This window comes from Xenopus laevis, chromosome 4L (assembly GCF_017654675.1).
Source record: "Xenopus laevis strain J_2021 chromosome 4L, Xenopus_laevis_v10.1, whole genome shotgun sequence".
In the NCBI taxonomy this organism is placed as follows: domain Eukaryota; kingdom Metazoa; phylum Chordata; class Amphibia; order Anura; family Pipidae; genus Xenopus; species Xenopus laevis.
In genome coordinates, this window is record NC_054377.1 from 32,871,735 (window position 1) to 32,894,059 (window position 22,325).

The window sequence follows — 22,325 nt, forward strand, 5'->3', positions numbered from 1 at the left end:
TTCGCAAGGCTCAACTCTAATTTAAAGTTTTTGCTGATCGAAGACGAGGAGCAGATCCAAACTTTCAAGTCGGAGACAAGGTCTGGTTAGCCACTACCAATCTTCGCCTTCCTCATCCGTCAAAGAAGTTTGCCCCAAGATTTGTTGGGCCTTTTTCAATTAAAAGATGTGTTAATTCAGTTACCTTTGAACTAGAACTTCCGGGGTCCATGAAGATCCATCCAGTTTTCCATGCTTCCTTATTGAAGAAATTTCATTCTAGTCCTTTCTCCTGCCAGCATCCTGTTCCTGTTCCCCCTGTCGTTTGTCAAGAAGGGATTGAGTTTGAAGTGGAACAAATTTTGGATTCTCGGCTTCGTTGGGGGAAGTTGCAGTATTTGGTCAAGTGGAAGGGGTTTTCTGTTGAAGAGAATTCCTGGGAAGGAAACATCCACGCTCCGAGGCTCATCAAAGCTTTCCACAAGAGCCATCCTGAGAAACCATCCAGAGGTGTCCGGAGGCCACCCCTCAGGGGGGGGCAATGTAAGGTCCATTCGCGCACGAGCGTCAACATGGACGCGGACGCGAGCGCGTCGGAAACTGTCGCGCGCCGAAGTGGACGCGGGCGACGAAACGCCCGCTGACGCAACGGCGTGCGGCGTGATGACGCTGATGACGCTGGCGTCTTCACGTTTGGTGCCAAGACACTGCCTTTAAAAAGACGCTCTGGAAAAGGATCTTTGCTTGGTTATAATCCTAGCTCTTGGATGTGACTTGATTCCTGATTTCGGTTTGACCTTCGGCTTGTTTCCTCAGACTTCTGATTGACTTCTACCTGCTTGACCCCTTGCCTGTTATTGGACTTCGCTTGCTATCTGCCTGCCCCCGACCCGGCTTGTTTTCGGTTACGCACGAACTCTGCCTGCCCCGACCTTGGCCTGCTCCGACGATTCTTCTGCTTACTCCTTGGTACCCCGCTTCCGGCTTAATCTGGGACTGTTGGCCATTCCTTGCCTCTGGACTCGATAACCCAGGCTTGACACTTAGCTAGCGAAGGAGATAGCGTTGCTTCGCGCTCTAACGTCAGGCAAATTTTCGTTCTGGCGACCGGACGTAACTGCAAATTCACTAAGATGTGGATTTTACTAAATGTTACCTCCTTCGCAAGCTCAGACCAGGTGAAGTGCAAAATTTTTCCCAAAAAACAATGGCATCTTTTCCTTTTTTCTGAGCGATAGGCTGCAAAGGTCCCTAAAATTTTTTTTGGGTAACTGGGTTCCCCCATCCATTTTCTAACATATGGAACATAAACTATACACTTAATACTAGCAAGAAAAGTGCAGGCTCTGAAATCTATAAGGGCCTGTAGTAATATAAATTGTTGACCCAGGAACAAGCCATGCAACAGGAGGAATATTATTTTCAACACCTGATCACTGGGTATTTCCTGGGACAGAAATTTAAGAAAGTTCGAACATTGTTTGGATGACCATCAATATATAACTGGGTATCCAGAGAAATTCCCCCACTTCTTTATTTCATCAAACATAATACAAAACAGCCATTCTAATTGTTTAACAGCTTACATTTAGTTTACAGTACTTTAATGACAGCTCAATCATTTAAGGCACTTTAAAGGTGAAGTATACCCCTTGTTAAACACAAGTTCATGTTTTCAGAGGCTGATAATTTTTACATACCCCAATGCTGCACAAAGCCAGAGTCCGAAAATAAGGGATGCACCGAATCCAGGATTCGGTTCGGGATTTGGTCATGATTCGCTTTTTTCAGCAGGATTCGGTCGAATCCGAATACTAATTTGAATATGCAAATTAGGGCAGGAAGGGAAATCGCTTGACTTTTTGTCACAGGAAGTAAAAAATGTTTTTCCCTTCCCACCCCTAATTTGCATATGCACATTATGATTCGGTTCGGTATGCAGGGTTTATAAAGGATTTATAAATATGTTATAAGATTTTGAAATTAAAAGAATAGGCACAGTGGGGCTCATTTATCAACACTGGGCAGTTACCTATAGCAACCAATTAGTGATTAACTTTTTAAAGCCAGCTGCAAGTAGAACAATGAATGCAGTAATCTGATTAGTTGGCAAATTTGCCAAAGTTGGCAAATTTGCCCAGTGTTGATAAATGTAATAGTGTATTCGGTGCATTCCTACCAAAAATCCGCCATCTCAGACCGTTCGAGGTCCTGTATAAATCAATGGGAGAGGCATCTATCCCAATTTGAATTTATTGTGGTCTGTGCAGGCTTTAGCCCGAAAAATCCAACTTTTTTTAGGGTTTTTGGCCAAAAACTCGAAAAATGCAAGCCATTCTGGAAAAAGCCCAAATAAATTTGTATGATTTGAGTTTTCACTCGATTTTATCTAGTGTTTTCACAATCCGATTAAATTCGGGCATGGGAGTGTGGTCAAGCTTTTTTTAATAATATGAGATAAATTCAGATTTTAGTAAGTAACCCCCTTAATGTGGATATGCCTGTAGTTCAGAGGGTGATGTGTAGTGTATTAGTTTTATAAAAATGATCACTATGGATTAGAATTATCAAAAATTGAGGTTGAAGCTTAACAAATAAGAACTGACCCACATTTTATTCATTCCTATGGGACTTTTAGAACCATATTTATCAAATGATGAGTTCTACCTTTCACCCACGTGGATGAGCTTTTATATATTAAGCCCTAAACTCACATTTTGATAAATCTGCCCCTAAACATGAAATCAAAATAATGTTCTTTTAATACTTATAATAAAACATAGGGGCAGATTTATGAATCTTCTCCAGTTTGGGTTGGGGCAAATGTTTGTAAAATCTGCAAGTGAGTTCCTGGACAGGCAAGGATTTATAAATATGTTATAAGATTTTGGAATTACAGGCAATGAATTCAGCAAGCTGATGGGTTGCCATGGGTTATAGCCCATGGGCAAATTTGCCCAGTGTTGATAAATGACCCCCAGTGTATTTTCAGTATAAGTTCAATTCATTTTGAGGGCACTGTCACAGTCTTTATATTTCCGTTTAACTTAATATTTATTTACATTGCAGGGGTTGACACTTGATCCAGCTATCCCAAATGTATCATGTAAAAATGTAACTTCCATAGTCACTTGAGAACAGTGGAATAGTGCAGAATATATAACTGAATCATCCTATATCTGTAATTGGGTGACATTAAGACAGCCATGACATCAGATATTTTAGGTCCTTTTCCCATTTGTCAGTAAGAAGATGTTTTCCAAATTATAGTTTGGAAATTCTATTTTTACTGGAGAGAGTACTTAATATCTCAAAAATCTCATTCTACAATTTTAATTGGGTTTAATGCATTTTTTGAAAGCACTACTGATCAGGCAAGGTAAAATGGTAGGTAGGACAAGTACAGATCAGGCAAAGATCAAAAAGGTGTTAGACTGAACAGGATGAATGTTGGGGAAAGGCACCCGGTATTGGTTACCAAGATGTTAGGAACTGGATACAGCACCAGGAAAACAGAAACACAAATAGTGCTAAGATAAATGCTCAGACACAGTGGAATGGTTTTTATTGGCTGTAGTCTAACAAGGTATGGTTGATCTGAATCAGTAAATAGGCTGTAAGATTTCAGTATTCATCGCTAGAGAAGCAGATGGTAAAGCAAGAACCTCTTGCTCAGAACATTGCTTTAAACCCAGCAGGCCTGGCAATGCCAGTACAACTGTTTCTGAGAGAAAATGTTACAGTTTCATACCTCCCAACTGTCCCGTTTTTAGACAGCTCAACCCGCAGTCCCTCATTTGTACCGGAACGTCCAGTTTTTCTCTGCACTGAACAGCCAGAAAAAGAAACAAAGTTTCTAACTTAATTGGCTTTTGACAGATAGCCCAGAACAGCCACAGCAGCAGATAAGATACTTTTGTAACAATTTTGAGATGAGCAAATAAGTAATTGTAACAATATAAGATAACAGGTCCCTTGGGAAAAGTTAGACTCACAGCTTAAAGGGCAATTCACCTTCATTAGCAAAACTGTAATAACTGAAAAAACACAGAAATATGTTCAAACTTTCATAACCTGCCAAATTTTGTAAAATTAACATGATAATTAGGGGGTGTGGCCACAAAAATGGGTGTGGCCAAAAATTCCCCACACAGCAACTTTTTTTATCCCTCTTCTTATTTCCAAAATGTTGGGAGGTATGCAGTTTTTACTGTTAAAAACCTTTTCTGAATTGTTCTTCTAATCTCAGATGATGGCCTTGTGTTATTTGGAGTCAGGTTTTTTGTCCACATATATTTATCCATACTATATCTGTTACACACCTCTTTAAACTTCAAAGCATTTATATGTGTTTCTGTGCCTGTTCCCACTTATTTATGGACCTCTTAAACTCTTCCCAAGTCTAAACAATACCAATTTGGCCAGGATATCTTCACAACCTCTATATAGCATTAATTAGCTTTCTTACAATTTTCTCTCTTTATCTCACTTATATCCTTTTTGAGTTATATATATCTCTGCATACATATTACATTCTCTTTCCATGAATGTATAACTATTTTTAATGACAACTTCATGGTCCATCACCTGTGTTCCAAGGTTTTAAGGACCACTAATAGTAACATAGAAAATTTCTCCCTATATGTATTTATGAACGCAGTCTGTAAAAAATGATGCATCGTTTCTAGAAAGCACAATATTTTTCTTTAAAAATATTTTGATTTCTTTTTGTAGGGATTTCTGACCCAAGTCATGAATATGTATTATATGAACTATCATTCAACGCAATTGACTGGGTGAGACTATGTTAAGGCAACAGATAAAAGATGACTGCAAACCCCAGAACCCATAGCATACACACTGCAATAAAAAAAAAACAGGATTTGTGCTTCTGCTTCAAAGAAAAAAAAATCATGTACAGGATAGATATTAATGGTATGTTAATTCAAATAAATATTTTTGTTTGTGTGTGTTACATGCTTTGTAGTGCAAACTTACTCTGACCTGATCTGGCTCAGTGGAATCTAATTCTTGTAATGTTCCCATCAGCTTGGGTAGCAGAGTCAGAGTTCTGCACTTGTCAATAATAGAATAATAACCTGCAACCAACAACACTGTATAATATTTAGTCTTACCAGTAACTACTTGTATTTACAAAGTTTTTCTAGTAACAATATCTCCTTAGTCAGCGTGAATAGCCCTAGTGAAATGTGCACCCATCTGGAGACAATAACTTTTTTATTCTAATAAACGGAAAAAACATCAAACTTTACTGAAAAGCTCCATGGTTATAAAAGTGAAATTGTTATAAAAAAAGGAACAGTGAAAAAGGGATGAAATATATATTGTACACGCCAGGAATTCTCAAGGGTGTACTGTGCAGACGGTATAATTGCACAAATAAGAATGTCTAAAAAGAAGACCAGAAACACATCTGTGCTACATTGTATCAGAAATTGTACCATATAACAAACATCAAACATCAAACAATGTACAACTCAGTATGCAAGTTGCCAAAAATACTCTACAAACTCTACAAACTCAGAGGGCATGCAATACAATATAATGACACATATACATATGTATAATACAGCTATGGGATCTCTTATCTGGAAACTCGATATCCAGACAGCTCAGAATAACAGAGTTCCTTGCTCTTTGTAATAATTTGATGGTAACTAAAGCATAAATCTGTATTCTTGGCAGTCCAATTTGAGTTTATTTAATGTTGAATTGTTTCTTAGTAGATTTAAGGTACGGTGATCCAAATTAAAGACCTTTATATGAAAAATACCAGGTTGCAATCATTCTAGATAAAAGATCCCATACAGACTCCTAGGGGGTTATTTAATAAAATGTGAATGTTAAAATCTCAATTTCAATTTTTTTTCATTAGAAAAGGCACATTTTTCAAGATTAGGGGTGGGAAGGGGGAAGACATTTTTTACTTCCTTGTTTTGTGACCAAAAGTCACGAGATTTCCCTCCCTGCCCCTAATTTGCATATGCAAATTAGGATTCTGATTAGGTTTGGCCAAATCCGAATCCTGCTGAAAAAGGCTGAATCCCGAACTGAATCCTGGATTTGGTGCATCCCTAGTTATATTATTTATAGAAAGCATGATTTATTTTTTTCTTACTTTAGTTTCATATTGCAGTACTTTCTGACCAAGGTAAAGTTTATTAGATGTGGCTTTTATTAAATTTATATAGTGCTGACTTGTTACCCATCTTACATCAATTCCTAACAGATCTTGAGTCTAAATCCTGTCACAGTCATAGAAAACATAGACTAGCTTCATTTAAATGACTAATATGCTTTTGTAGTAAGGTTGGAGTTGACCTCATGACCACAACAATGCTAACCACTGAGCCACCATGCTTTGTTTTGACAAAATATAAAGACAGCTAAATATACCAAAACTAATAGAAAACTCACTAATAAAAACATTTTTCTACTTCAACAAAAATGTTTTAAATGTACAGTTCTGTGTTCTATGACTTAACCCAGATCCATTTTCTATATTTTTATTTTACAGAACAAAGATGGTGACATCAAAAAGGCTGGTTCAGAAGGTGAGCAAGGGTTTACTTTAACAATATGTTTAATTGTTCTGTTTATGAAAGGTGAATTAAAATTGGTTAATATATAGAGAAAGATTAGGTGCATTTTCATTCTCAACTTAGCCAGCTTCAGCTTTGCCCATATGTTTGACAAAAACATTATTTTCTTCCAGAATCTTTTATTTCTAAATAAAACAGACTGCTGTGCTTATAGCCTCTGAGTTGCTTTAAAGAGATACTGACATCAGAAAATGACCTTTTTTATTATCTATCATAACATTGTCTTTGAATGCTGTTTATAATTTTGCCATAAAAGTATTTGCCTGATGCTTTTACATTACCTTCTTACTACCCTGTTCCTCTATTAGGGGGCTTCCATATTTGTGCAGCAGTAGTCCGTTAGAATAAGAAACTCTGACAGGATAAGAAGGGACAGTCAGGTTGGCAAAACAGTTAGGTTTAGGAACTTCAAGATCTATCAGCATAAAACGACCAACATGACCTATAGCCCCTGCTAATTTACATATGTAAATTAGAGTCAGGTAGGGAAATCACATGTGTTTTTCACAAAACTAGGAAGTAAAAAATGTTTTCCCCTTCTCACCCCTAATTTGCATATGCAAATTTGTGTTCGGATTCGGTTCGGCCGAATCTTTCACAAAGGATTCGGGGGTTCAGCCGAATCCAAAAAAGTGGATTTAGTGCATCTCTAAACTATATATAGGACTTAAATACCCCAGCTAGGGGCATGAAAGGTAAACTGACTCACCTAAATCCCTGTCTCACTAGTATAATTACAAGACACATTCATGGGTAATTGAATACATTTGTATACGTCTACCCCACAGAGGTTTTGATGTCCTAGACATATAAGCCAAATACAATGCAGATAAACTACTCTCATCACACACCAAGGGCCACATTTACTAAGCTCGAGTGAAGGATTCGAAGTAAAAAAACTTTGAATTTCTAATGAATTTTTTTGGGTACTTCGACCATCGAATAGGCTACTAGGACCTTCGACTACGACTTCGACTCGAACGATTCAAAGTTTAAACCTACCGAGGTACAATGTTAGCCTATGGGGACCTTCCCCATCAGTTTTCTAAGGTTTTTTTGATCGAAGAAAAATCCTTCGATCGATTGATTAAAATCATTTGAATCGTTCGATCAAACTATTTTTCCTTCGATCGATCGTTTGTAGGATTTGCGGTAAATCCTTCGATATTCGAATTCGTAGGATTTTACTTCGAGGGTCAAATTCGAGGGTTTATTAACCCTCGATATTCAACTCTTAGTAAATGTGCCCCCAATTGTTAATACTTTTAGCAGTGAAATAGGGGAAAGTAACACTAATGTTTGCAGTGGTAATGTTTGCAGTTGTTTAACTGAACAGTATGCACCTGTGGTTTAATCAGGGGCAATCTTGGATCCTCCGCCGCCTGAAGCAGCTTGGTGTTGCTGCCGCCCCCCCCCAGTGCGCTCATCTTTTTGGTCCAGGGGGTGGGTCCATGAGGGCGGCAGAGAGGGGCAGAACGCTAGCGCAGAGAGTTCAATTATGCTCTCTGACGCCCTCGTTTGAAAACCGGAAATTTGGCTCTTAAAGTACCTGAATAACTTTATGCAAGGAATAACTTTGCACATATTATGAAGGGGTGTGTGTGTGGGGAATTGAAATATATTTATCACTGGACACATTTAGGGTAGTATGAATAAATTGTAAATATTGGTAGATGCAAGAATATTCAACATCTTTTGGTGAAATTTAAAAACAAAAAAAAAATGTAGGTGTAAGAGGTAGGATGGGAAAAAATTAGTCGTTAGTGAAAGGCACGTGTTAGGTTTATGTTACTTGGTTACATTGAAGTGGAAGGAGGAGGGTGTTTTTTTTAGGAATGGTATTGGCTCGCCTGAAAGGAAATGTTATAACAGTATATGGTACATATCTTTCATCTCTTTTTGAAAGCATTGTGAAAGTTTTTATTACTGAATTTTAAATAATTGTTTTATGTTTGCACCAAAAAAAGGGGGGGCTTGAGTGAAATGGAAATTTCAATGTACTGTAACAAGCATATTGACAATAAAGATTTTTGATTTATTTGATACCTAGCGGGGCGCTGCCGCCTGAGGCGAGTTACTGAACTCGCCTCATTGGCAGAGCGCCCCTGGGTTTAATGTCTTACTTTATATTTTTAGGAGACATTGTGGATAGTTCTGCTGAATCCCCGCCACCAAGCCTGAAAGCAAGAACACACTCAATGTCGACAGGTATGAAAGAAATTAGTGTTTAGTAAATTAATTTAAAATATTAATGCATTGATTTGCAGCTGAAATTGCAAACTGGAGAGTTGCTGAATAAAAAGCTAAATAACTTAAAAACCACAAATTATAACAAATGTCAGTTGCAAATTGTCTCAGAATATCATTCTCTACATCATACTAAAAGTTAATTTAAAGTTCTAAAACCCTTTTAAGATCAAAAATTGACACCGTTTAGTAAGCACTGAGGTGAGGGGAGGCAAGGAGAATCCTTTATTAAAAAAACATAAGCAACACTGGGGTTAATATAAGCATAGTGAAAAGTGTTTTCACTAGATCTTTACAGAGGACATAGTACCATCTGCTCAGATAAGAAGCTTTATCTTCGAGGGTAGAAATAATAGTTTCAAGATAGAATTGGATGCCTGTTCACCCTGTGGCATACTACAAGATTAATGGCTAATTACAGATTGACATTTTTGAGTCAGGGTGATTTAAGACAGCTTCAGTGTTCTTTTTTTTCTTTACATGTTTGGATTGTCAAAGTTTACTGTAAACATGCACTTTCACCCTAATTAAATAGGTTCTAGCACAATAACATTTGTTTTTTACTTGTTTATTTTATTACTATAGTTTTTTATTTCTTTTACTTCAAAGCAGAAAGATCCACACCAAAATCTGAAATGGTCAGGAATCCAGCAGACCAGAGCATGATTTGGAAAGACATTGGAAAACAGTTCAAGGCAGAGCTTAAGGGAAGATGCACACTAGTCCATGCCTCACCAAGAAGATCTCTTGTCATTTTGGAACACAGAGAAATAGCTGTAGAGAAGAAATCAGAGGACTCTTGGAGTCTCCCAGGCCTAGAAAGAAACTCTCCTGCTCCTTCTCCCAGTAGAATCATTCATTTGGAGAATACTTCTGATGTAAATGAGATTGTATCAGAAGAAATTGGCAGTGAAGGTATTGTATGTAATTACAGATCATTAAAATTCTCACAGTTTCTTCTCATTTTTGTTGTTAGTTAAAATGTGATGGTACATTGGGCTCTTTGTCGCCCACAGAAAAACATGCTTTACCCTTGGCAATTCCCATTCACTGCAAAGGAAAATTATTTTTGGACGTTTCGCTGTTTGCAGGGAGTGAGATTTCTAGTTGACAAGAAAGTGATCTGTGTGACTTTTCCCTACTATACATTGTTTTATATATATATATATATATATATATATATATATATATATATATATATATATATATATATATATATATATTCAAATGGCAGACTTGACAATAACTTTTCAAAGTAAGAAAGTAAGAGGCAGCAACATCCAGGGTATCTTTAAATAGAATCAAAAGTAGGTGGTTATTGTCCATTAGATCACCAGAAATAATGACTTTTTCCAATGACTTTATATTTTCTATGTGTCACAGTTTTTCTAATATTGAAGTTTAAAGTGTAATTTTTCACCTTCTGCAGCAGCCCTGGGAGGGGGGGTCGCAAACCCTGTAAAACTGTTTTAAATGGATATATTTAGTTGATACATTTCTTATCTCTGTCCCTGCTGAGCAGAATCAGTGATTTTCATTACAGGCAGCTGTTAGAATTGATACAATAGTTGCTAATACTCAAGAGATGCTGCTGAGAAATGTATCAACTAAATGTTGCAAAATTGTAACAGTTTAGAGTCTGCGCCTGAATTACTGAGCAGCCAGAATCAAACACCAGAGACACGAACATTCAACTTTAAAGGGATACTGTCATGGGAAAAAAGTTTTTTTCAAAATGAATCAGTTAATAGTGCTGCTCCAGCAGAATTCTGTACTGAAATCCATTTCTCAAAAGAGTAAACAGATTTTTTTATATTTAATTTTGAAATCTGACATGTGGCTAAACATTTTGTCAATTTCCCAGCTGCCCCAAGTCATGTGACTTGTGCTCTGATAAACTTCAATCACTCTTTACTGCTGTACTGCAAGTTGGAGTGATATCACCCCCCTCCCTTTTCCCCGCCATCAGCCAAACAAAAGAACAATGAGAAGGTAACCAGATACCAGCTCCCTAACACAAGATAACAGCTGCATGGTAGATCTAAGAACAACACTCAATAGTAAAAACCCATGTCTCACTGAGACACATTCAGTTACATTGAGAAGGAAAAACAGCAGCCTGCCAGAAAGCATTTCTCTCCTAAAGTGCAGGCACAAGTCACATTGACAAAATGTCTAGCCCCATGTCAGATTTCAAAATTGAATATAAAAAAATCTGTTTGCTCTTTTGAGAAATGGATTTCAGTGCAGAATTCTGCTGGAGTAGCACTATTAACTGATGTGTTTTGGGGAAAAAAACATGTTTTCCGATGACAGGATCCCTTTAAACTAAGATTTTGGAAAAACTGTAAAAAAATAAATAATGGAAAGTAACTGAAAAAAGTCTTTATTTCTGGGGAACAATCTGAAAACAATTGAACTGAAAAAAAGTGTTTGGAAGGTGAACATCCCCTTTAACTAGAACAACTTGGTTCTTTGGCACAAGACCACATAGTTATTGCTTCCTGCAGCAAAGTCTTTGCCCCAGTTATCCCATATATATATATCTCTGTTTTCACCAGCCTAGGGTAACTCAGGGGGATTTACCCCACATAAAATCTCACTCAACCAGCCACTCACAGACTTCCTGCTTCCCCCCAGGGTATGATCCAGCCATCACTACACAGAGCCTCTCTTATTCTTCCCATATGCCATGCCTTATAGAGCATCCTATATCCTCTAGTGTTTTCCCAGCCACTGTGCTACACTTGGCTTACAGGCCAAGGGCCTTAGGGAACTTAAAGCACAACACAGAGCCCCTTTTATTCTTCCCATATGCCATGCCTTATAGAGCATCCTGAATCCTCTAGTGTTTTTCCAGCCACTGTGCAATACTTGGCTTATAGGCCAAGGGCCCTAGGGCGCTTAAAGCATAAGATGATGATAATTTTAATGTAGTCTTGAATACATGTTTTGTATTTTTGTGGAGTCCTGGAGTGCCTGAGTATACATTTTTACTTTGTAACATTGCCAGCAAAAGTACCTAGAACTCATCTCTTTTGCTTTTTTTCCAGAAATCATGGCCAAACCTAGGCTTCGTCTCAAGCAGTTTCAAAATAGAAGAGCCATCTCAGCTCACGAAGAACAATTCAGGGACCAGGGGTATATGTCTGAATTGAAAAGTAAGTCTTTATACTGTTTAAAGCCTATGGGATAAACACCCAGAACATCATAACAATGATACTATAGCAGAGAGTTGTATAGGCCCATCAGAGAGCTGTTTATAGTACCTAACTTTACATTGAATACAGTTATTTTCAAATACATTGCCTTTCGAAATCTTTCGTGAAAAATTAATCCTGAAAAGGCAGCTTACTGCAATTCTCTCCCAGGGAGGTAATCAGATGCAATAAGTGGTGTCTGTTTATATGTATGGCACATTTCTATGGTATTGTGACCATTGCAAAACCAACTATTACTACAATATTCCTTTGCACTTAACACCAATTTCTTATTAGTGGAATAACTAAAAGCCACAAATATATTTTCCAGTTTATTTAGTCTGAACTGTGGACATTTTATATGCCACTTCCAAATGAGCATTTTGTATTATAGAAAACATATTTTCCAAGTAGTAACTATAAAAAGTATATTTCTGTTGATCTTCTGTTTTTTTTTTCATGCACTATTGATCTACTTTAAAAGATGCGGGCTTCTATGGAGGCAAACTTGATGACCGCTCATTCCAAAATGACATTGGTACGCAGGTTAAGAAATTAAAAATTCAACCCCTTGGAACCGTTGCCTGGAACCTAATATGCCATATGTGCATTGTATTTGTAGAAGAAGAGACATTTGGACTTAACAGGAAACTTAATAAAGAATGCAGAGAAGTGTGGAAAAAAGCAAAAACTGTTAAGAGCTTGATACATAGTTGAGTGAGATTTTGGGATTCATTATACAAATTAAATGTTTTCAGCACTGCTATACACTTGAAACCTGATTATGTATAATAAAAGCTCACACAAATTTGTTTAACTGTGATATGGTTATATAGTGAGCGAACTCCCTTGGAGGTTTTCTTGTTTTCTTGTTATAGAATGTTGACTCACAGTGGATTTGGTTAAAAGAAATAGACTATTTCCTGTTGAAGTGAAAACAGATTTCTGCAAAATTATTTAAATAAATTACAATGAAAAAATGCTAAATTACTGATTGTGTAAGTATTTACCCCCTTTAATATGACACACCTAAATCATCAATTGGTGAAAGTAATAATTTTCCAGTACCATAATTAACTAGAGCTGTGTGTGGTCAAGGAGTTTCAAGTGTTTGTCGTTTAAATATACACGTATCTGAAAGGTCCAACTTATGGTGAGTCAGTATTATAGCATAACCTACACTATGAAAACAAAAGAACAATCCTACTTCATGAAAAGGTGATTGGAAAGCATAAGTCACTGAATATTAATTGGAGTACAGTTAAATCAGTCATTAAGAATTGAAAGTATGGCACAGAATATCTGCCAAGAACAGGATGTCCACCAAAACTGGACATCCCCATGCAAACTGACAGACCTTGAGCATTCAGATGTGCAAACCTGATAGAGCCAAAAACCACACAACATTTTGGGGGCGTGTCCCTTCGTTGTGTGTTTTTGGTATAATAAGATTTCGGGGCTAGTCCCCATTGGATCAGCTTTCAGCATTGTGTGCCAGTAGTCTATATTTTGAATAATACTTTGGAGGGAGTGTTGTCTCCTGAAATACTGAGCACAAAGCATACACCACTGAGGCCTGTGTTTGCACATGATATTTGTTTTTTAATCCAAAGATTATAGATACCAATCCACACAGATTCTAGGCTGGAATTGCTGCCAAAAGTGCATGCACTAAATACTGACTTGAAGGTACATTAGATATCTTCAAGAAAAGGTTAGATGCCTTTTTAGCAAGTGAGGAAATACAGGGCTACTGAGACTGGTCGGGTTGCCATCTTAGAGTCAGGAATGATTGTCCCCCCTCTAAAACAAATTGGAGAGACTACAAATAGTGATTTCTGTTCCTCTGAATCAACTACAAGTTTGGCAGGTTTCACTTAGGGGCAGATTTACATAGGGTCGAATATCGAGGGTTAATTAACCCTCGATATTCGACTGCCGAATGTAAATCCTTCGACTTCGAATATCGAAGTAGAAGTATTTACCGCAAATAGTACGATCGAACATGGCACCTCGGTAGGTTTTAGGTGGCGAATTAGGGGGTTGAAGTTTTTTTTAAAGAGACAGTACTTCGACTATCGAATGGTCGAATATTCAAACGATTTTTAGTTCGAATCGTTCGATTTGAAGTTGTAGTCGAAGGTCGAAGTAGCCAATTCGATGGTCGAAGTAGCCAAAAAAAACATTCAAAATTCGAAGTTTTTTTTATTCTATTCCTTCACTCGAGCTAAGTAAATGGGCCCTTTAGACATAAAAGGTTGAAGTGTATTTTTTTCAACCTATACTACTATGTATGTATTTATTATGTAAGGGGATGTTAATGTATTCAATCAGTGATTGTTGTGAAGCGTGTAATGTCATGTTTAGTCTGCTCCCAGATATTCCTTGTTCCAACCTGGTGCATATACAGCGGTAAGACAAGAAACGACCTTTATGAGAATTGGGAAGAAACACTATAATAACCAAGAGTAAGTGGGAAATTATAAGATGTATTCTCTAACAGTTAAATGGCTGTTAGAGCATATAGCTTGTAATTGTCTTTGAAATGTATGTAAAAAGGAGATTATAAATTCATTTATCCAAGTAGGCAGGCTTTTTTCATTTCATACCATAAAAATATTTTCAAGAATATTAATAGTGATTTCATGGAACAACAGCTAACATTTGCTTATTACAACTGGAAGATGTGTTGTATCTTTCATAATTTTTGGTGAAGCCTCATATCCTTTATAATTTCTGTCTCGTTTTCTTGAGCAGAAACTGAGACGAGTGGCGAAAAAAAGATTGTGGCACCTCTGACCATGAAAAATGAAGGAAATACCCCACATACTACTGTAGAGACTACATCAAGCACAGAAATAGATAGAGGACCTGAGATCCCATCAAACCACCAAAATATCGAAAATGTTTAACAGTGACTGAATACATCTTCGGCTCCTCTTTATAGCTAATGTCTGGGAAAAAGGATCTCTGGCGTTAAGACCTAATTACAACAATAAGCATTGGTTTCACTGTAAAGACAGATTATCTTTAGTGAATCATTTCAAATGTGCAGCCTTGTTAAACCGAGCTGAAAGGGTTCCTATGAATGCTGAAAAAGTAAGTATGTAATGTTATAAATCTACTACATGGTGCACTGGCAAAGTCTGCCCAAGTCAAATAACCAATAGTAACAAATAAGATATTCAATATTCTAGGGGACTTTGGGTTACCAAACCAGAGCAACTAATGTAACATAGCCAGCCTAATAGTTTTTATATTGATGTGCACCTACATGAGACTGCATTCTCAGATGAAGTATTTTTGATTTGGGAATGTACACTATTACTGTTCAATAAGTTGTTAACCAAAAATTGCATGCATATGAAAGTTTCAAGATCCTCGTTTGTTTCCAGAGCTGCAACCCTGTCAGTGCATTTGCTCAAGCATCCTACAATCCAGCTAGAAAACTATTTATGTTTATACTATGTGATCACTGCAAGGAAGTCCTCTGCCCAAAAGAAGCCTTTATTGGATTATTGGTGTAACGTTTTGTACCAGATACAGAACCTAATAAAACAAACATGTAAGCTCTACAGAACATTGTTTATTTATACAGCTATAATACATTATTATAATAGTAGTGCAATATAAGGAAAATGTTAATTTCAAGAAGAAATTCCACTTGATTTGAGTGGAGTTTACATCTCTGGCTTTGTTAATTACATCTACATAATTTGTAAATAAAATACATTTATAGTTATATATTAAGCTCTTTCAGTTTTTTTGCAGAAGCCATTCCTAATTCAACTACTTTTTCTGGCATAGGTCAGACTGAGCATATAAGAGTACATTAATCAGAATCATAATTTCAGTCCAGGTATAAGATCTATTATCTGGAATAGTTTGGACCTGGGGTTTTCCAGGTAAGGAATCTTTTCGTAATTTGGATCATCATACCTTAATTCTGCTACAGATCATTTCAACATATGCATAACAATAAATACACCCAGTAGGATTGTTTTGCCACAAATATGGATTTGTGCAGCTTAGTTACCATCAAGTACAATGTACTGATTTATTGTGACAGAAAAAAAGAAAATATATATATTTTTTAGAAATAGAATTCAATTATTAAATTGGGCTTTATGGTAGGTGGGGCTTTGCATCATTCTAAGCATTTTTGTATAACAGGTTTCCAGATAATTGCTCACATTCTTGAACTTGGCTTTGATATGCCCACTTTTCCCTCAACCTCCCATACCATAGCTGTCTGATGCCACAGCAGGCTACATGAGACAATGTCATATCTGGCCAAACATTATTTTTCCAGTTGATAAGGGTAGTGTATCAAAAATAGCCCTTAAGATGGAAGTATACCACTATGTTTCGGAATCTTGTAGCAATTCCTGACAAGGGCAAAGGCACACAGGTCATTTTGTTGCCAGTGAGTGCAATGATTGCAAATAACCCTTTAATAGACTAAGCTTACAATTGCTCTAACACTGCCAAAATAATAGCCTCATCCATCAGAAATGATCAATACTGTGTTTTTGAGGAATTACACATACAGGTTCAGAGTGATTACAAGCTTAGTATATAGAGCAGGTATTTGTGGTCATTTAGACTATATAGACTGTTGTTACTGAAACATAGCTTTTCTACTTGCAGTCATAAGCAGCACCACTTCAGACTAGTTTTGCTGGCAGACAAAAGTTGAATATACAGTACAATGCATGAAGGTGTCAGCAACAGATTAGAATTTGTAGAAATGGTTGAGCAGGATAATGAGCTATAGAACTTGTCAAATTATTTATTGCTCCTGTTTTGAATTGTTTTTAATATTAAAAAATAATCATAGAAGCTGGTGTCTTGCACAGATGATTATCTATATTTTTCATATCTCGCACAGACCACTAATATTTTTCATATCCTGCAAAATAACAGCATTACTGCAAAATGAATGCCCAGGGCTGGATTTCAATGTAGTGCAATTTACATTATTTGTATTTGTTTGCTAGATATTAGCTGTCTTTAAACTGAAAGAAATCTGTTGTGATGTTGCTGTGCTTAGAATTAAAACATCAGGTGATTCTCTAAGTATAGCATATAGTATCACAAAAAGTTTATTTTCTCATATTTAGTCTTTTTTCCCTAACTGTAGGCTTAAATGATCAATAGGTGGCAATGTTGTTACAACAATAGTTTATTAGCAGCTTAAAATGGCTAATATCTGGAAAAATAAAAAAAGAAAATGTAAATTGCAAAAGTGCTTAGAAGATCACTCTGAGCAATTTTTATATTAATTTGTTTTGAGGGGTTACACTTCCTTTAAGGGTAAAAGTAGCATGTTTGTTTTAAAAGCCCAGAAGGATAACTTTACATTGTCTAGTGTTGCAAGGGCCAATACCTGTGAGATGGGTTTGGGGTAGCTAACTCTTTTTCAGCAGGTTTCTGCCCCCATCCCATCCAGCATTCCTTCACTGGCCACCCCCCCTTTTGATGTCATAGATTGGTGAGTCATGTGTAGATATGCACATTTCAGGTCGGGTTTGGGGTGGGGTCTACTGTTTGTTACCCGCACATCACTAATTCAATCCATCAATGTTTCCTGACTTTGTGCAAAAAGGATACATTTTTGGTAAAGGTAGCATGTATTCTTTTAACCTTAAATAGATTCTCATTTGCCCTGATCACCAAAAGCCCCTGCACAAGATATGCTGCATGGGTTATATTTCTCTATATAGTATTTTTGTTATCAACAAAAACAGAGACCTGGTTTTATAAGATTATACATGGCATTATGATTTATGAGCACAATAAAGGTGTTTATACCAATTCAATGTGGTATTGTTAATTATTAACAATATTCAATCACATTTTCTGTTTGTGTATATACAATTCCTGCTCCACACCGGCTAATATATTTATTTAGCCAACCATCTATTTAAAATTACTCTACAATGGAACACACCTTTTCTGTTGATTTGCTACTTCGGAAATATGAAAAATTGTAGCTTAAGCCTTACCAAACCTCTATCTTTCTGTGTAATATTACTGACTGGCAGGTCTGAGACTGAAAGTATCTTCAACCTTCCATGCTCTCAGCATGTCTATGCTGGATCAGTTTATGTTATACTTATCTGTTTGGGACAAAGTATGTATACATAAAAAGATAGTGTTGCCTTCAGAGATGCTAATAACCAACGCTGGAAACTGTGGAGACAGAAGGAGAACTCAACTTCAACAGTGCCTTTTGCTTTACTCTCTTCAAGATCATCAAGAGCTTCTCTGTGTTCCTTCTGTGTAAAAAAGAGTTTCATGAATGTCAGCTCTTCTTACTACTCCTTCCAATAGTTGTTGTTTGTAACTGCCTATTGCCACTATTCTGTTTAGCATTTTTGTTAGTAAATTAACCCTAATGTCTCCAAATCTGATATCGATCCCATCCGTGTGTACTCTATTTCACTCCCTCTCCACTCTACTACAGAGTCCATATGGGCCACTTTATGTCAGTCTGGAGCATTATGTGCAAGATCTGTGTGTATCCATTTGCCGGTGATTATGCTCTATATGCCTTATTTCTTAAGGGTTGTGGTTGCCTTGGGCTGGTACACATGCACAAAACAGTGCAGTTTTTCTAGCCTCGTTTTTTATTAAGCTTTAGTAGTCCTTTAAAAGGCAAATATCACATCCCAGTTATCATCTTTTAGTTTTCTTTTTAACCTTGGAAATACTTTAGAACTGCCCAAAGATGCCCTATGCACAGTGGTTTTTGGTCAATGGGACCTTTTATCCCAGAATATGCCTTGGAGTTCTCATAGGATTTCAATTTCAAAAAGTTTAATATATCTGAAGCTAGTGAGTAAAAATACAGGCTTCTACTAAAAGAGATCCCCATAGTGATACTCCTGGTGTAGTTTGCATCTTGCCCCCATGTCATTCCCAGGCTGTACTCAAATACATGAAACTCAACTAGAGATATGAATCCTTAAAATATAATAAATAAACTTAACATATGCTCCATTTTGAGGATCTTCCAGAGACCAGCATTATCCCCTCCAGGGAGAGAACCAGAAATGATCTTTGCACCACAATGTCTGCTGCCGGTATTCACTGCAGTACGCTACTCAGGTGGGGTACAGAGTACTCAACAATGGTAAATGGCAGTTTGGATAGTCTAATCCCCTAACAACCAGGCTTCATGACACAGCTGTACTTATACAGGTATGGGATCTGTTATCCGGAAACAAACTATCCAGAAAGTTTTGAATTACGGAATGCACATCTCCAAAAGACATTATACCAAAATAATCTAAATTTTTAAAAAGGATTTCCTTTTTCTCTGTATTAATAAAACAGTACTGAATCAGTTAATAGTGCTGCTCCAGCAGAATTATGTGCTGAAATCCATTTCTCAAAAGAGCAAACAGATTTTTTTATATTCAGTTTTGAAATCTGACATGGGGCTAGACATATTGTCAATTTCCCAGCTGCCCCAAGTCATGTGACTTGTGCTCTGATAAACTTCAATCACTCGTTACTGTTGTACTGCAAGTTGGAGTAATATCACCCCCTCCCTTTTCCCCCCCAGCAGCCAAACAAAAGAACAATGGGAAGGTAACCTGATAACAGCTCCCTAACACAAGATAACAGCTGCTTGGTAGATCTAAGAACAACACTTAATAGTAAAAACCCATGTCCCACTGAGACACATTCAGTTACATTGAGAAGGAAAAACAGCAGCCTGCCAGAAAGCATTTCTCTCCTAAAGTGCAGGCACAAGTCACATGACTTGGGGCAGCTGGGAAATTGACAAAATGTCTAGCCCCATGTCAGATTTCAAATTTGTGTGTGGAGAGCAGATTGCTGAATGGAAAGTGAAAGCAATTGTCTGCCCCGCCTCTATGCCACTGGCATAGAGGAGGGGCAGACAATATTTGATTGACAGCTGAGATTTTAAATGAGCTTACAACAGCTATGAATGCTTTAATAAAAAATAGAAATTGGATTTCATGTTTAATTTGAAAAGGACTTTTATTATACAGATTTTTGTGTCTGGATGACAGGTCCACTTTAAGGTATGAAGATCCAAATTACAGAAATATCCATTATCTGAAAAACACCAGATCCTGCACATTCTGAATAACAGGTCCCATACCTGTATAATAATAGATTCATTACAACATTATACAATCTGGGGGAATATCCAGCAGTGTCTGTGAGATCCAGGAATGACAGCATCCACATAGGAACAATACATTTCTACAGCCCCTTTGCCTAGCAGTGTCAACATCACTGGCCCACACCTACATGATATTGACATTAGATTGCCCTTTCTTGCTGTCATAATCAAAGGCAAACTTGGCAACAGTTGAACTTCTCTTAGGTTCTTAAAGCATTCAATTCATTCTGATGGTATTCAAAAACCAAGTAGGATTCACAAGGATGAGGAATGTGGGACAGCCATAGGCATTTGAGGGTCACATGTATACTTTCCCTACCATCAACTATGTTTTTTTGGCATGTAGGCACAGTAGGGATACAGGTTTCTCATGTAGAGATTTATGTTGCTCATATGTCCAGCTCTTGGGTAAAGCAACATATACATGATGGGGCAGCCCCAGAATTGCCGCTGGTATTGTGGCTGGAACTGGGGCAAGAGAGCCACAGCAGGGTGAAGTTCCCAGCTGCAGAGGAAGCACTCATGCTGCCTCTATTGGCTTCCAATTAATCATGGTTATTCACTAGGAACGCACCGAATCAAGGATTCAGTTCGGGATTTGGCCTTTTTAGGCAGGATTCGGCCGAATCCTTCTGCCTGGCTGAACCGAATCCAAACCCTAATTTGCATATGTAAATTAGGGTCAGGGAGGGAAATCACGTTTTTTTTTCACAAAACGAAGTGAAAAATGTTTTCCCCTTCCCACCCCTAATTTGCATATGCAAATTAGGGTTCGGATTTGGTTCTGTATTTGGCCGAATCTTTCACAAAGCATTCGGGGGTTCGGCCAAATCCAAAAAAGTGGATTCGGTGCATCCCTATTATTCACCAGAGCTGTGTGTTTCTGTGGTCTGAGCTGAAGAGGCTGTTGCCATGCACCATGTTAGCAAATAGAAACAACCTGTGCCTACAGGAAGAAAGGGAGATAGTAAGTGCCCTTCTAGGAGCTTTGGTCAAATGTTTGTGGGTCTAAGTACACTGTAGTTTAGAGGGAGGGGGCATGGGCACAGCATATGGCCTCAGAAGAAGGATGTAGGATGAAGGGTTTACAGCGTAGGAAGGAGAACATTGGAGGGGCCTGTGAGCTAAGATGGAGAGTGCTAGTGAAGCTTTTAGCAAAGAAAGGAGTGTGCAGCCAGGATTAAGGAAACCTTAGAGAATAGTAAAGGCAATGGAGACCATAAATAAAATATTAAATAAGAGAAACCAGTTCAAGGCACTATCTGCAAGGAGGTTATATATTGTACCTATTTTTATTTGTATGCTGAACTAAGATCTCCCTGTGTGATCAGATCTGATTCAGTCTGGCAACACTGCATTCATTATGTTGGTTAAAACACAAGTTCACCCAGTTAAAAACAGATGCTAGAATATCAATACAGAATCCTGCTACAGAAATCAGTATTCTGACATCTAGCTAGCTGGTGCTACCATGCCCTCCTCTGATAAAGGCTATTTTCCCAGTATAAATTACTGCTGAGAGGGATTTGGAAGGGAACTTTCTTTGTGGGTCTACCTATCATATTGGGCCCCTCCCATTGTTAGCAAGGTAGTTGGTTTAGAAGCTGGTAGTTGGGCAAGCAGAGAAATTGTGCTCTAGTGATTTATTTTGCTAGATAGGGAAAGGGTTTATTTAGGTTTGTTGTACATAAACTGAATCGAAAGACCACACTAGCACACGAGACTAGTGTGCTAGTCATGCTTGACAAAGGGGCGGAGCCCCGAAACGTTGCACCACCGCAGTAAAAACCTTTGCAAGGGCTTGCCCTGCAGACACAAGTCTCGTGTGCTAGTGTGGTCTTTCGGTTCAGTTACTGGGAGGTTACCGTATCCTCCATTCACTGTGCACCGAGCAAAGCTATATTCCTGTACAACGGGTGTGCGAGAGTCTACTTCAATTGATGTACATAAAAACATTTCCTGTTGAGTTCCCTGCAGCCACACAGTGCAAAGGAATGCGTCCCAACTCCCAAGGATTGAGAGCAAAAGGTGATAGCCCAAGCCTATATATAGAGCCCCCCTCATCACTTTAATGGATGTTTCACTATGCCCCTTGTGAAAAACCTCCGGGGC

General features: G+C 37.7%; 1 protein-coding gene across 5 annotated transcripts in view; it reads left to right on the forward strand.

Annotated features, from left to right (window-relative positions):
* The window catches only part of LOC108713971 (capping protein, Arp2/3 and myosin-I linker protein 2), a 74,909-nt gene extending 59,116 nt beyond the window's left edge, over positions 1-15,793 (forward strand). For 3 of the 5 annotated variants that reach the window (XM_018257744.2, XM_018257745.2, XM_018257747.2), the window contains exons 5-10: positions 6,518-6,554; positions 8,739-8,810; positions 9,459-9,764; positions 11,903-12,010; positions 12,534-12,587; positions 14,807-15,793. In XM_018257744.2, the coding sequence (XP_018113233.2) occupies positions 6,518-6,554; positions 8,739-8,810; positions 9,459-9,764; positions 11,903-12,010; positions 12,534-12,587; positions 14,807-14,961 (732 nt within the window). In that variant the 3' untranslated portion in view covers positions 14,962-15,793. The remainder of the gene's footprint in view (positions 1-6,517; positions 6,555-8,738; positions 8,811-9,458; positions 9,765-11,902; positions 12,011-12,533; positions 12,588-14,806) is intronic. The other 2 variants (XM_018257746.2, XM_018257748.2) reach the window with 2 other exon arrangements.
* The last annotated feature ends 6,532 nt before the right edge of the window (positions 15,794-22,325 follow it).